Genomic DNA, 17020 nt, shown 5'->3' with positions numbered 1-17020 from the left:
CTCTAGATCTGCCCATCAAACTGGCTGCTTGGCCAAAGGACAGGCAAGCTGTTTAAAATTGGACCGAGAAGGCCTTCTCTTCTGTGACTTACGTTCCTTCCTGGGGAAGTCTTGCTGCTCAGCAGGCTAGGATGACTGTCAAAAGTACAGTGGGAATGGTACTGTTGCTGATCTCCAAAAGAGATGTCATTTATTGTTGAGGTGTAAACCCCCAATGAGGTTTTAGTGGCCCAGCAGTCCATAAATGAGTGTAATATCTCATGAGCTTTGTCATTAAATAAAAACTGACCATGGAATGGTAAGTCCTTTATAATCCACTGGACTTTAGGAGCTATGCCAGAGTTCTGCAACTATGAGGCTCTTACTGTACTAGTGGAGGCCATAACTTTGGAAGATGAGTCCATCACATTCAGTGCTGACTGCAATGGCATCTTGGCCACAAGACGGCCTTCTGCAATGAATGCCTTAAACTCTTCCTTGAAGGATTGAAGCAAGTTATCCACAAATTTGGTCATATCTAAATATGATTTTGTAAATTGGGAGGCTAACAGAACCTGCTGATTCACAATAAGCATTTGTAATGACAAAACTGAATACATTTTTCTCCCCAACAAATCCAGCCTCTTAGACTCTTTGTCCTTAGGAATGGACTTGTACTTTCCCTGACAATCTCTCATTTGTTACGGTTACCACGGGAGAGTTTGGGACTGGATGTGAGTAGAAGCTCTCAAAACACTACATTGGGACATAATACTGTTTATCATTATGTTTTGCTGTGAGTAGTAAGGAAGCTGGGGTATACCAAAAAATCTTTGTAGGTTCCAAAGGTGCTTCATTATAGGGAGAGTTACTCTCCCAGAAGCAGAGGACTGGAGAATGTCTACCAATTTATTCTCTCACACAAACTTGGCCTGAATGCCCAAGGCTGAGGCCAAGCACCTCAGGATTGGGCTCAGGACTGGGACTTTGCAGATCAAGAAACATTCCAGTGGTTCCAAGGAGGCCAGTGAGAATAAGGATATGGCATTGATGGCCCATAAGCACTGGGCCAAGAGCCTCTATCCCTTCTGTGGGAGCAGTGCTGATCTCTGTATTGGTGGTGATACCCAGGATGTCTCAATGACTGAAGAGCAGTCCCTCAAAACCGACAGAGGGGAAAGATGTCCCCAAGCTTGAAAAACCTTCCAAGTTGTCCAGTGGCAATGAAGCTGCCAAAACAGAAGGAGCAAGCAAATGTCCAGACTCACTGAAAAGCCAATAGGCAGGTTGTACTGGAAGGGGCATCGCACTCCCATTCAGCACCAGAACAGACCTCTACATCAAAGCTGCTGCTGGCACTGACAGATGTGGTCTGCACCAAAGTCATCGTTGGTACCAAAGGTATTACATGTGCAGACAGGCCCTTTGGTACTGAGGAGGTGGCTGTCTTCAATTCTGCACTCAAAAGTTTAGACAGTGTGGAAGATGGTGCCGATGACAGAGAGAATTCTGTGACCAGTCCAGGAGGCAGACTCAGCAGAAAAGCCAAAGCAGCTGAATGCTCCTGAATTATTGGAGCATCAGGAAGAGAGAGGCAGAGCAAGTCCAATGATGCCTGGAATGCAAATGGCATGCAGAAGCCTGTGCCAGTGCTAATGTTGTCAGTACCGGACTCAGTGGTCACCCCCCACGTGGTACCAAAGTTGGTGGTATGGTGTTCAATTGATCCCATCTTGGAACCAGAGAGTGGTCAGACAGCCCACATCAGAGGGCTATGGAATATTCTGGGATGGGTTTCTCTCAATCTTTCCTGTTGAAGCTGTTCCACTGCAGATAAATAATTAAAGAATCATTGGACTTGAACTTTTGTCTTCCATAACTGAGGGGACTGCCCCAATAACTAGGCTAGAGAGTCACTCTCTGGCCCACTATTGAATACAAAGTGGAATGGCTTCAACAGGAGAGATTCACTCAAGAATATCCCATAGCCCTGTAAGATAAGAGATAGGTATTCAAAATACATTTCAGGCAGAGGAGGGACTGAACCTGAGTTTCCCACACACTGGGTGAGTAAGCTAGTCACTGGGCTAAAGGTTATAAGTGCAGTGGTAGGATTTCCTTCATTTTTTCTGAGAAAGGGCTTACACACTTAGCTCCAGAAGAGGATTCATGGCTGTGAATCCCAAGTGGAGATAGGCCCCTAACTCCCTTCGAAGACAGGGTTTAGCTCATAGCCCTTTCCTCAGCGTTTCTTATTGGCTAGTGTAGGTAGCTCCCTGCTCAACATGCTGGTTTTTGTGTATCCAATTCCAAGGTGCCTAACTCTCCCCAGGCATTGAACAGGGTGGCTGAGTGCCTAACTCAGGGCTGTGGATTACATTAGGCGGCAGGGAACCAAAATACTAGGCACTGCAACAGTGAGTTGAAGTCCCCTTTGTGAATCTAGCCCTCTTAAATAATTTGACAGTGCTTTATATTGCTATAGTTTAAGTTAAATTCCTTACAGATTTAAGATAAATTGATACAAAGCATTAAAATCGAAATCAGAGCATCTACACAAGAGGGCTGCACTTATTTAACCAAATCGCAAAACCTTTGGTTAAATATTGGTACAACTTCCTCAGACAGACACTGTCTAACACACAGGTTCTTTAAGCAATATAGCAAGATCGCTGGTTTTCCAATTCTCAGCCAAAACCAGACATAGGAAACAGAAAAAAAACCACTTCCTCTTTGCCTTAGGGCTCTTCTGCCTTTCTGTGCCTTCTATTCATATCCCTGCTCCAATTACTCTTTGTTAACCTCTTCTTCCTATTTTAGCATGCGGTTTATATTAAAAAGCTATTTCTATTATAAACCTTTGTAATTTCACTGCAAAAACACTATATAAAAGAAAATAACAAATACAAATCTGGAATCTGTAGGCAAAGCTAGTTTGAAAATCTGAATAAAAAGTGATTCTTATCTTAGGAGGAGGTGTTATGTGAAATTTCAGGGCTTTAGTTATTTGCGGCAGTTAACAGAGATGGCATACTGAATACTAGCTTATAATGAGAAGCTAGCTTCAAGCTCACTGATGGTTGGTTATAGTACCATATAATATTTCTACAGCATATTCTTTGTCAGTTCAAGTGCTCCTCATTCCATCCCTAAAGAGTTTGGAGAATGGTTTTAAGTGCCAACATGAGAACCTGTACTAATAAAACAGTAGCCATGTGTTGGAAAGATTTATATCTAAATCATTAAGGCAAGAGGCTCCATTAGGCTAAAGGAATAGTCTGAGCCATCAGGAAGACTCTTCTTTAGACCCCCTGGCTTTGGGTAGGAGTCAAGAAGTTAGGACTGAAGAGAGAAACAAAAATTAAGAGAAGGGAGACGGTCAGGGATGCAAATGGAGTATAGAAAATGAAAATATTTTGTATCTGGTTTGTGCTATTTGATTATTAAACAAACAAACAAACAAACCCCTGCAGTTTTGCTGGGATTATCTACTTCTGGTTAATGGAGCGCATTGTACTAAGAAATACTTATCTTGTACAGGGCAGTGGAATTTCCAAACCAAGAGATTATATGCCTCTCTTGTAAATAAAATTCTCAACAAGTCCCAGTGTGTACCAATGGAAGTTATGTACATGGAAGACCAGCCCCAAAGTCAGATCATTTTTATTTACAGTTAAAAAACAACACACCATTGAAATCCTAGAAATGGTTTGTCAGCAACCCTAAAAAGACTGGGAAACAACAAAGAACGAATCTACAAAATTGAGAGCTCACCTGTCCTTATAGTTTATCACAGTATCGATAATGGCGTTCATCTGTTTTGTCAGTTTTGGTGGGTTGGGTGACAATTTTTCTGCAGGAGGTCTGCCTCTCCTCTTCTTTGCCTTCTCTCCATCTTCTTTGCCAGAATCCTTATCCACATTTCTTCGTCTCTTTCGTTTTTTAAGACGGACTTCCTCTTCCATTTCTTCCAAATTGCCGTCTTCGATTGCCTGTCAATCATGGATTCAGAAAAATTATATTTAAAAAAAACCAAAGATGCAAAGAAAATAAATCATATTTTAAAAGACTAGTCAGATGTAGACAACTCAACACAATAAGTCTATTTATAAACAAGAGTTCAACAGAAAAATCCGTGAGTAGCAATCAATAAGACATTAAACTTAAAAGTAATTATAAAAACACCTTTACCACAGATGGATTCATATTAAACTGAACCCTCAGTTCCATCTTGCAAGTTACAAGTCCATATCTGAGGGCCTATGCCACTACGCGAGTAAGTACACAGCAAAACATGCATTAATTTCTTTGTTTTAGTAACAGTTATGTTCTAAAAAAGATTTTAATGCGAGTGTTTGCAGACAGGACAGTCCACATTAGGTATCAATGTAAGAAAGTAACACAGCTTTTTCTATACATTCTTTTTAAGTAGGAGCATGCTAGATTCAGCCTTCACTTCCAAAAGAATTTTCAAATTAATTTACAAATCTCCTAAGAATTAAAACCACCTCTAAAATGTTGTGTAATTTTCATTCAGTATAATAACAAGTGAGGAGGCAGAAGCGGTGACAATATGATGTTTTATAGTAAAGAGCACTTGTATCATGGCATGGAAAAAGAAAAACAAAAGAACAGTCACAAACAATAAACACTAGTTCCAATTACCTGCAAATGTGTGCTTTTAACCAGAGCCAGCAGCACTATGCAGAGAGATAATAAAGTGTCTACAAAAACAAATCAGGTATAAAGAGAACCTGCTCATATACTGACAGATCCATGTGACAAAACAAGCTGAACTTTTTTTTGCTTTTGAAAAAAACTCAAAAGCCCCCAGAAAACAAACCCCCAATGGAGAGGGGGAGCGGGAAAATAACTCCAAAATATCTAAACATAAATCGGTTATAAGAAAACTGAAATTAGTAAGAAAGTATAAAGAGACTACAAAAAATATTCAAAATCTTAAAATTAGGCTTTAGGATTAATGCTCTCTCAGAACGTAACTGATGTTGATATTTGTCTCTCTTGCCTCTCAATATTGCCTTGAGTACATGCAAATGCTAATCAATTCTTTCTTGTAGCTGAAAGAGCTCTAATCATAAGGCAATTACCTTCATTTTTCCACAGCACCAAACATGGCTAATATTTATGATCATGTGAGTATAACAATCAATATTAAAAAAGTGATTACAGCCCAGACATAATTTCTTTCACTTGTGTACAATGTATCTTGAAAAACGTTTTGTGAACAAAACCTGGTGCACAACACAAAACAACCTGGCATGTTAAAAACGCCAGTGGGATTTCAAAATCTGTTTCCTATGCATCCTCCGATGTGCAAATCCACAGAACAAACATGAACACAGAATCCTGAGGGACAGCCTGAAACTAGGCCTTAATAATCAAAAGACAATTTCCATCATGCTTCCACAGCGTTCAGATAACCATTATGAAGGAGGCTTGATCTGATGAGTTAGGAAGAAAAAGGAAGGAAAAAAAATCTGCACACAAATTCATTAATATTCATTTGGCTAAAGCAGGACACCCACTATATACCACTGCATCTAGCGAAGATTACGAAAAGGAAATTTCTCCGTAAATCTTGGAAGCTAGAAATGCTAATAATAAATACAGCATGCAAGGCTGTCAACAGTTAATGTTATTGCTCTCCTTAAGCACTCAGTTGCACACAGAAATACGGAGAACACCGGCTTTTGATGTGTTACACACCTACACATGCCTGTGATGTAGTTCTACTGAATCTTCAAGACGGCAATGAAAAAGGATATTTACCTTACCACTATCAGCAGGCCGGCTATCGGAAATCACAGTTAGTGGGGATAAAATTAACAAGCCAGCAAAGCAGCGAGCTGCTAGTCTCTTCATCAGCTGATCAGGAAAAAAAAGAGAGCTGGGGAAAGGCTATGTTTTCATATACAAGTAATTTTATTTTACTGAAAATTTAATACTGAAAGAATTGTGGATACTCAAATCTGCTGTTTCATTCTACCTGCTACAAGGCCCGAAGCCTTCTTCCTTCAGCCTGCTTTAATATTGACAACTACTTATCATATTTTCCCTTATTATTCCAGGCATCCAAATAGATTTTTAGCTGGGCAGTTATTGATTCTCGTAATAATTAAAATGCTAACTGAACAATTTCATATATAATTTAAAAACAATGTGCATTTTAAAACTGTACTTATTACACAATGCAATTTTATTGTTCTTTTATGAACAGATAGGTTCAGGTTATTGAGACAGATTACTATGAAAACTACTCTGAATTTAAAAAAAAAACAAGGTAAATATTCTAATTTAATTTGCTTTAGAAAATGGGCATTTGTTAAAAATGAATATTTTGCTTCTAGAACAGGACTTTGCTTGCCAATCCTTCCCCCCCTCTGCCCTCTCTTAAAACCCCCCAAACAAAAGCACTACGTCCATCCCAGAGTCTCCACATACCTCACTTACCCTGAGCAACAATTAAAGGCGCAAATGTATCTACTGTTACTTTTTACGGGCCGATATAAACGGTAACGTTAAAAAGAACATTTCAGTATATTTAAAGATACATTTTCAATCCCATCAAAACCAAAAAATAAAAACACAAATAAGCCAGCTGACATTTGGTCTTATGCGCTGTAAATCTGTGATTAGCAGACAAAGGACAGCAAATTAATAGCCAGTACATCACAAGTCTGCAAATGAATATTAAAAAATTACTTCAGTACTAATGTATAGACATATGTTATTAAAATTAGTTCTCAAAATCATGTGCAAAGACATGTAAATTCAGACACTCTTTTCCTTAATTTCAAGCTGTAGTGCAGGCACCAGGAAACCAGTGTTACACTAAGAACAGTCAAATACTGTCGTTAACATACAAGTGACAGCTAACTTTAATTTACAAATGGTAAATTAATATCTTGGATTATACAGTAAAATTCAAAGCTAAAATTATGATTTATGCTGCCCAAAAAGTTGAATACAACTACACGTAAGTCAAATATCAGAGATATTATAATATTTTAAAATATATATTATATATGAATGAGGACAGATTGATTAAACCAGTGCAGCTGACTGAGTTCTGTGCTAAAAAACCTTACTACACAGGGCTAGAGTGCCACACCAAACAGAATGCCCTTCCAAACCTTTACCAGCACGGTAATGAAACAAATCCCAGAAGCAAATCCCCAGTTTCTGACTGATGACGTGTTGCGCAAGAGTGCAAGACACAGCACAAAGACATCTCCCATGCTCAACTGCCTCTGGATTAGTGAGTTAAGTAGAAAGGGAGTCAGGAAAATAGTGTACAAATAAGAGTTTAACACTTTCCTTGCCTAAAGAAAACGAGATGTGTGACTACAATTAAGCTTGGACCCTATTATTATAAAAGAAAGCTGCACCAAGCTCATGTAGATCCCAACGCTGCAAAGAGCTGAGCACCTCCTGAAAGGCACAGGGCGCTCTTAATTCTCAACAAAGCCAATAGAAATTGTGAGGACCTCAGCAGCTGGGCTCATACCGAGGAAAAACCTTTCACTGTTATTAACCATGTACTTATTACAGCAGGCGGTGCATTTCTGAAGTATATCGGTTCACTGCATACTTATTATACCAAGGCAAGAAACATTTCCTTGTTAGGGAGCCAAGACCCTGAGACTGCTCAGGCACCAGAATTCTAAGGAGATATGATGTTGTGGATGTTGAAAGTGAATGAAAGGGAAAAAAGTTAAAATTGTCCTTTATGGAAAGTTTGGCCAGATACTTCTGTCTGGTTGCCTTCAGAAAACACTGTGAGATGTGAGTGCTAGAAGAGTGGGCCTGCCCCCACAAATGGCCTACAAGCAAAATATGGAAGGTCAAACTAGTTTACATTTTGTTTCATCCCTTTGGACAATATGAACATTATAGATGTATCCTCAACATTCACTTAGTTGAGAGTCTGGAAAATCTGAACATGTGAAGTGTGCTGAGAAAAACGGGTGCACGCTTTCACTTAAGTCTTATGGCACCAACAGCCAGTAACATATATAGTCCTGATGCTTTCCTTAGGTCACCCCCATAATATTCAAGGGAATCCTGCTATAACAAGATGCACCCATCAGGCAAAATCAGAATTTAAAAAACAAACACACACCATAGGGAGACTATCAAAAATATTACATTAAACAAATTAAAAAGTTGTATCTTATAACAAAGTGGGTAATGACAATACCAAATATTTTGTATTTACATAGCACCATTCATGAAAGGCTCTCAAAGCACCATACACATTAATTAAAACTTAGAGCAATAATTTTAGGTAGTGGTTAGACTCATTTTAGGTCAAGCACAGATCAGGTAACTTGACTGAAATCACACAGTGAATCAAAGGCAGAGTTGAGTATGAAACTCAGTAGCTTGACTTCCAATCCCTTTCTCTCATCATTAAAGGACACTACCTCATAGGAGATTTGTCATGGACCAAGATACATAGTAACTTCCTTTGCTCTGAGATCACCATTAGGCATAGGTACTAGAAAATTAAGTGGCACAAAAACACATGAGCCTAATCTGAAATGGTGAGAACCTTCAAAAGTCTACTTCAGTCATGGCTAAATACCACTGTGATAAGACTCCCTGATAATGCTGAACACACTGATCATCAGGCAGCCTTTTTGGGATTACATGAGAAAACTGCAGGGAACAAGTATCTCTTCTAATGTCCCACTCTCATTCACTCTTAACCCTAACCAGTCTCTGCCAGGAATGCTGCTATAGTTGGCTCCTTTCCCTCCAGACACAATGCCTGACATCTCTTAAAACCACATAAAGAAATCCTGCTGCTATGCTAGAACGTCAGTTGTCCAGTTAAATATTTTCACTGAAGGTGCCAAGTATCAGAGGGGTAACCGTGTTAGTCTGTATGCACAAAAACAACAAGGAGTCCAATGGCACCTTAGAGACAAACAGATTTATTTGGGCAGAGACTTTTGTGGGTAAAAAACCTGGGTTTTTTTACCCACAAAAGCTTATGCCCAAATAAATCTGTTAGTCTTTAAGGTGCCACACCAGACTCCTTGTTGCTTCACTGAAGGTTTACCAAAGGACAGGCAAAACAGAAAAACTGTCAGGTCCTCAGGCCAAAACCAAAAATCTAGCCTGGAAGCACAGGGAAACGCTTCCTTCCAAATATCGATATGCCAATGATTGACCGGTCCTAGAGATTCCTCTTCTGCTGTGGTCTTAATGTGCTGCTTAAGGTATTTTTTTTTCTTCCACCCCATTAAAAGCTTCTTTTCTCATTTGTTTGTGTGTGGTTTTGTTAATAATCCCAACAACCTCTAGGATGCCAGGAAGTAAACTGGGGTACTAAGAGGACAATCTAATCCAAGGTAAACCATTGCTGGCCAGGACACAGACCCCCCCCCCCCCCCCCCCGGAGTGTTAGTTGACTGACAATGTACACTAGAGAAACTCTTCATAGAACACTATTTTAAATAAAGCCCCAAAATTAAAACTTTTCAGAGGCCCATCAGAAATCTGATATGATCCTATGTTTCAATTAATAAGAAATTCTAGGGTTTTGAATTGGGACTTAGAGAAAACTGAAGACGTGACTGTTCAACAAGAAAGTGGGATATTAATGGAGAAATATCCCACTTGAAACCCTTCATGGGCTTCCCCTGTTTTTTCTTATTAAGTTTTCTAATTTATAATATTTTAAAACAAAATAAAAGGGTATACCATCCATAAAAATCAGCTATTCATGGATTATATACTTTGGTATATTCTGAAAGTAAATGAAACATCAGTCAGAAGAGTGTTTCAGAGAAAGTACCCAAAATAGATATTTCAAGTATACATCAATAATCAGATAACATAAAGGAGGTAGGTAGGATCTTAAAACTGTCTGAGTTTAAAGGGTAAATCCTTCATAAAAGCAGAGAATGCCTTATCCATGTAAAAAGAAAAGGAGTACTTGTGGCACCTTAGAGACTAACAAATTGATTTGAGCATAAGCTTTTGTGAGCTACAGCTCACTTCATCGGATGCATTCAGTGGAAAATACAGTGGGGAGATTTATATACATAGAGAACATGAAACAATAGGTGTTACCATACGCATTGTAACAAGAGAGTGATCACTTAAGGTGAGCTATTACCAGCAGGAGAGCAGGAGGGGGGGAGTGGGGGACCTTTTGTAGTGATAATCAAGGTGGGCCATTGCCAGCGGTTAACAAGAACATCTGAGGAACGGGGGGGGGGGGGGGGGGATAAACATGGGGAAATAGTTTTACTTTGTGTAATGACCCATCCACTCCCAGTCTCTATTCAAGCCTAAGTTAATTGTATCCAGTTTGCAAATTAATTCCAATTCAGCAGTCTCTCGTTGGAGTTTGTTTTTGAAGTTTTTTTGTTGCAACTTTTACGTCTGTAATTGAGTGACCAGAGAGACTGAAGTGTTCTCCAACTGGTTTTTGAATGTTATAATTCTTGACGTCTGATTTGTGTCCATTTATTCTTTTACGTAGAGACTGTCCAGTTTGACCAATGTACATGGCAGAGGGGCATTGCTGGCACATGAAGGAATACTTCCAACACACCTCTGAACAACATACTAAACCACAGAGACCTTCCTACCAAGACTACAAAAAGAAGGATTCTAGGTGGACTCCTCCTGAAGGTCGAATCGACAGACTGGACTTCTACATAGAGTGCTTCCGCTGACGTGCACGGGCTGAAATTGTGGAAAAGCAGCATCACTTGCCTCATAACCTCAGCTGTGCAGAACACAATGGCATCCACAGCCTCAGAAACAACTCTGACATCATAATCAAAAAGGCTGACAAAGGAGGTGCTGTCATCATCATGAATAGGTCAGAATATGAACAAGAGGCTGCTAGGCAGCTCTCCAACACCACTTTCTACAAGCCATTACTCTCTAATCCCTCTGAGGGTTACCAAAAGAAACTACAGCATTTGCTCAAGAAACTCCCTGAAAAAGCACAAGAACAAATCCGCACAGACACACTCTTGGAACCCCGACCTGGAGTATTCTATCTGCTACCCAAGATCCATAAACCTGGAAATCCTGGGCGCCCCATCATCTCAGGCATTGGCACCCTAACAGCAGGATTGTCTGGCTATGTAGACTCCCTCCTCAGGCCCTACGCTACCAGCACTCCCAGCTACCTTCGAGACACCACTGACTTCCTGAGGAAACTACAATCCATCGGTGATCTTCCTGAAAACACCATCCTGGCTACTATGGATGTAGAAGCCCTCTACACCAACATTCCACACAAAGATGGACTACAAGCCATCAGGAACAGTATCCCCGATAATGTCACGGCAAACCTGGTGCCTGAACTTTGTGACTTTGTCCTCACCCATAACTATTTCACATTTGGGGACAATGTATACCTTCAAATCAGCGGCACTGCTTTGGGTACCCACATGGCCCCACAGTATGCCAACATTTTTATGGATGACATAGAACAACGCTTCCTCAGCTCTCGTCCCCTAATGCCCCTACTCTATTTGCGCTACATTGATGACATCTTCATCATCTGGACCCATGGAAAAGAAGCCCTTGAGGAATTCCACCATGATTTCAACAATTTCCATCCCACCATCAACCTCAGCCTGGAGCAGTCCACACAAGAGATCCACTTCCTGGACACTACGGTGCTAATAAGCGATGGTCACATAAAAAACACCCTATACCGGAAACCTACTGACCGCTATTCCTACCTACATGCCTCCAGCTTTCATCCAGACCCCACCACACAAGCCATTGTCTACAGCCAAGCTCTACGATACAACCGCATTTGCTCCAACCCCTCAGACACAGACAAACACCTACAAGATCTCTATCAAGCATTCTTACAACTATAATACCCACCTGCTGAAGTGAAGAAACAGATTGACAGAGCCAGAAGAGTACCCAGAAGTCACCTACTACAGGACAGGCCCAACAAAGAAAATAACAGAACGCCACTAGCCATCACCTTCAGCCCCCAACTAAAACCTCTCCAATGCATCATCAAGGATCTTCAGCCTATCCTGAAGGATGACCCATCACTCTCACAGATCTTGGGAGACAGGCCAGTCCTCGCTTACAGACAGCCCCCCAACCTGAAGCAAATACTCACCAACAACCACACAACAGGACCACTAACCCAGGAACCTATCCTTGCAACAAAGCCCGTTGCCAACTGTGTCAACATATCTATTCAGGGGACATCATCTTACGGCCTAATCACGTCAGTCACACTATCAGAGACTCATTCACCTGCACATCTACCAATGTGATATATGCCATCGTGTGCCAGCAATGCCCCTCTGCCATGTACATTGGTCAAACTGGACAGTCTCTATGTAAAAGAATAAATGGACACAAATCAGACGTCAGAATTATAACATTCAAAAACCAGTTGGAGAACACTTCAATCTCTCTGGTCATTCGATTACAGACCTAAAAGTTGCAATTCTTCAACAAAAAAACTTCAAAAACAGACTCCAACGAGAGACTACTGAATTGGAATTAATTTGCAAACTGGATACAATTAACTTAGGCTTGAATAGAGACTGGGAGTGGATGGGTCATTACACAAAGTAAAACTATTTGCCCATATTTATCCCACCCCCCACTGTTCCTCAGACGTTCTTATCAACCGCTGGAAATGGTCCACCTTGATTATCACTACAAAAGGTCCCCCCCCCGCTCTCCTTCTGGTAATAGCTCACCTTAAGTGATCACTCTCGTTACAGTGTGTATGGTAACACCCATTGTTTCATGTTCTCTATGTATATAAATCTCCCCACTGTATTTTCCACTGAATGCATCCGATGAAGTGAGCTGTAGCTCACGAAAGCTTATGCTCAAATCAATTTGTTAGTCTCTAAGGTGCCACAAGTACTCCTTTTCTTTTTGCTAATACAGACTGACATGGCTGCTACTCTGAAACTTATCCATGTATTGCACCACCTACTGGCAGAGAAGAAAAGGAGTACTTGTGGCACCTTAGAGACTAACAAATTTCAGCATAAGCTTTCGTGAGCTACAGCTCACTTCTAAGGTGGCACAAGTACTCCTTTTCTTTTTGCGGATACAGACTAACACAGCTGCTAATCTGAATACTGGCACAGAGATACTAAGCACTTTGACAATGGTTTTAAAACACTTATTCAAAAACAGCATGACAAATGCCAGCATCAGGCATGAAGGTACTGAACAAGAAGTTATTTCTTCAGAAAACAGAACTCACATTACCAATTTGGAAGAGGTGGCAGGGGAAGAGGAGCTAGTTTCCTAGCTATGGGAATGCCCTATGCCAAAATATAAGACCACCCTCTTTTTCCACATCAAGTTTATATCACGTCTTATCTTCCAAGCCCAGTGCGGCTTTCCCAATGCCTACACCTCCACTCTTTCCCCTATAGGCCCTTTCTACTTCCCCTCTCCATTTATGTCTTTGTTCATGTTGTCCTCTATGCCATATAATGACACCTCCAGCTTATGTGCCAAATGGCTTTCTTCTCTTTAAAATCCACTTCTGTTACTTGTTCTCCCACATGATGTCTGCACCCTTTTCTGTGCTTAATGTAATTGTTTGTATATTTCTGAATTCGTTAACTCCTTGGGGCAGTGCCCTTGTCTTAAGTGTTTGGAAAATTCTATTTACATATATGGCACTACATTAATACATCAAATGAGGGGAGTAGTGACCTCAGAAAGTCACCATATTCCAGGCACAGCCAGACAACACAACACACATAAAATATGCTGTTGCCTAGTACTATGAATAAACTTCTAAAGTTCATATAAGGATTGAAAGGATTATTTTAACTGAAATTCACCTAGGTTGCCTTTATTGTTGAATGGCATCCTGCAATGACTAAGTAAGACTGATTTTGCTGGGAGTAAATTAACACAATATTGCTTTAATTCTATCACAAGCAAAGTTTTGATGGATGAACCTAGGCTTTTCTTGCTTCTACTGCTGACCCCACCCTTTTGTGGATAAGCTAAACTGAGCAAAGACATCCCAGATCACGGAATTGCTTAAGAAATCTCCTTCCAAAAACTATGGTAGGTGGGGAGGAAAGAGTTTGAGGGTTTTTTCCCCCTTTACAAAGACAATATTGGTAAGCAAATGCATAAGCTATATCTGTAACCCACGTCACCTTCTTCAAGTATGCTGAACTTTTAGAAGTCAAGAAAGCTGAAATACTTCACCCAGGCTATACTCTACCATCAGGTTTAGCAGTTTCAAGACAATAGGACTTGTGCTTCTATGTTGTGTTTGGGGTTTTTTTGGTTTGTTTTTTGGGTTGTTTTGCTTTTGAAAATTCCACCAACAGGTGCCTAAATATGGGTTAAAATCTAATTTTAGGCTCCTAAATTTGTCTTGTGTGTACATAAAAGTTCACAACAACTTTATTAGTGTACTGAAAGTTTAAATAACTTTTCAGTATTAACGCTGAAGCATTTTGCTTTGAAGTGAAAGATTTTATACCATGAAGAGAAAGTTTTTAACAGAGATACAATATTAGCCCTCGGTGCGCTAAACACTTATGCACATGCTTACTTTTAAGCACGAGTGATCCCATTAAATCAGTGGGGTTAACATAAATAAAGTTACATACCCACTTAAATGGTTGCAGGATCAGGGCCTTAAATTTTCAATATTTTGGTTTTGTCTAAAACAGTTTTGTAAACGGCAAACAACAAACCCTCTATTAGTTGTGGCACAATAAACAGCATTTATAAGTTAGTTCATGATAAATTTTAATCTTAAATTGCAATAGCACAAGTTTTCAAGTTAATTTTACAAAGCTCAACCTAATTTGATTTTTTTTTAAGTCATGTGATTTAAGCACCGATTTTCACCATGATTTAGATCACTCTACCCTGAGCTAGCAGCTGAAAGAGTCATGCAATATCCATTTAAAATTTTGTCCGAGTTGGAGAGAAAGAATAAGGTCAACGTAAAACTAAGCAAATGTTTTAACCGCTTATTAAAAATAATAAAGTTAAACTCAGTGGACCATTTCATTCTCAAAGAGGAAACAGTAAGAGAGGAATTAATTTAACCTCGTAATTGCAACATTCTGCAGTTATTTTGAGGGCTTTCAAGCGATTTAAAAAAATTAATTGCGATTAATCGCACTGTTAAACAATAATAAAATACGATTTATTTAAATATGTTTGGGTGTTTTCAAATATATTGATTTCAATTACAACACAGAATACAAAGTGTACAGTGCTCACTTTATATTTATTTTTATTACAAGTATTTGCACTGTAAAAACAAAAGAAATAGTATTTTTCAATTCCCCTATTGCAAGTACTGTAGTGCAATATCTTTATCATGAAAATTGAACTGACAAATGTAGAATTAGGTACATAAAAAACTGCATTCAAAAATAAAACAATGTAAAATTTTAAAGCCTGCAAGTCCACTCAGTCTACTTCTTGTTGAGTCAATCGTACAGACAAACAAGTTTGTTTACATTTTCAGGAGATAAAGCTGCTCACTTCTTGTTTCCAATGTCACCTGAAAGTGAGAACAGGTGTTCTTGTGGCACTGTTGTAGCCGTCACTGCAAGATATTTACGTACTAGATGCGCTAAAGGTTCATATGTCCCTTCAACCACCATTCCAGGGGACATACATCCATGCTGATGATGGGTTCTGCTTGATAACGATGCAAAGCAGCGTGGACCGACACATGTTCATTTTCATTATCTGAGTCAGATGCCTCCAGAAGAAGGTTGATTTTCTTTTTGGTGGTTCAGGTTCTGTAGTTTCTGCATTAGAGTGTTGCTCTTTTAAGACTTCTGAAAGCATGCTCCACATCTCGTACCTCTCAGATTTTGGAAGGCATTTCAGATTCTTAAACCTTGGGTCGACTGTTGTTGCTATCTTTAGAAATCTCACATTGGTACCTTCTTTGCGTTTTGTCAAATCTGCAGTGAAAGTGTTCTTAAAATGAACAACACGTGCGGAGTCGTCATCTGAGAATGCCATAAGATGAAATACATGGCAGAACGCGGGTAAGGCAGAGCAGGGGACATACAATTCTCCCCCAAGGAGTTCAGTCACAAATTTAATTAACGCATTATTTTTTTTAACGAGCGTCATCAGCATGGAAGCACATCCTCTGGAATGGTGGCTGAAGCATGAAGAGGCATACGAATGTTTAGCATATCTGGCACGTAAATACCTTACAGTGCTGGCTACAAAAGTGCCATGCAAATGCCTGTTCTCACTTTCAGGTGATACTGTAAATAAGAGGACAGTATTATCTCCTGTAAATATAAACAAACTTGTTTGTCTTAGCGATTGGCTGAACAAGAAGTAGGACTTAGTGGACTTGTAGGCTCTGAAGCTTTACATTGTTTTGTTTTTGAGTGCAGTTATTAACAAAAAAAAATCTACATTTGTAAGCTGCACTTTCATGACAAAGATTGCACTACAGTACAGGTATGAGGTGAATTGAAAAATATAGTTCTTTTGTTTATCATTTTTACAGTGCAAATATTTGTAATAAAAATATACACTTTGATTTCAATTACAACACAGAATACAATATATATGAAAATGTAGAAAAACATCAAAAAAATGTAATAAACTTCAATTGGTGTTTAACAGTGTGATTAAAACTGCAATTAATTGCGATTAATTTTTTTGAATTAATTGCATGAGTTAACTGAGATTAATTGACAGCCCTAGCTATTTTCTGTCAGTCAGACAGCGAGTTCCACATTGCCAGGCCCTTTCTACTGCTGTGTTTCTCAATAAGGAACACTGAGAGAGGCACAGTAGATCTTATTCCTTTAATGATAGAAGTATCCAAAAGATCCTACCACTTTACAGTTAATCCAGTCAGGTGCTGGGTGAAGAACAGACAGAGCAATCCAAGATGCCACAGGCTCAATGGCCTATGAGGAATTTAAACGGGGTTGCTTCTCAGAGGAACAGAGAGCACAGTGCGATGACAAAGTCCAGTAGGAGCACCAACGTCCTTGCACTAAGCAGCCAAAAA

At 39.5% G+C, this 17020-nt stretch overlaps 1 protein-coding gene across 7 annotated transcripts in view; it reads right to left on the bottom strand.

The window, feature by feature from the left end:
• Nucleotides 1-17020, bottom strand: part of SMARCA2 (SWI/SNF related BAF chromatin remodeling complex subunit ATPase 2) — a 182944-nt gene that overhangs the window by 29050 nt on the left and 136874 nt on the right. For 6 of the 7 annotated variants that reach the window (XM_073345222.1, XM_073345221.1, XM_073345225.1 and 3 more), the window contains one exon: nt 3754-3971. In XM_073345222.1, the coding sequence (XP_073201323.1) occupies nt 3754-3971 (218 nt within the window). Of the gene's footprint in view, nt 1-3753; nt 3972-5769; nt 5878-17020 lie in introns of those variants that run through there. The other variant, XM_073345227.1, reaches the window with a different exon arrangement.

Source organism: Lepidochelys kempii, chromosome 5, assembly GCF_965140265.1.
Source record: "Lepidochelys kempii isolate rLepKem1 chromosome 5, rLepKem1.hap2, whole genome shotgun sequence".
Lineage (NCBI taxonomy): Eukaryota > Metazoa > Chordata > Testudines > Cheloniidae > Lepidochelys > Lepidochelys kempii.
This window is presented reverse-complemented; position numbering and strand designations above follow the sequence as displayed.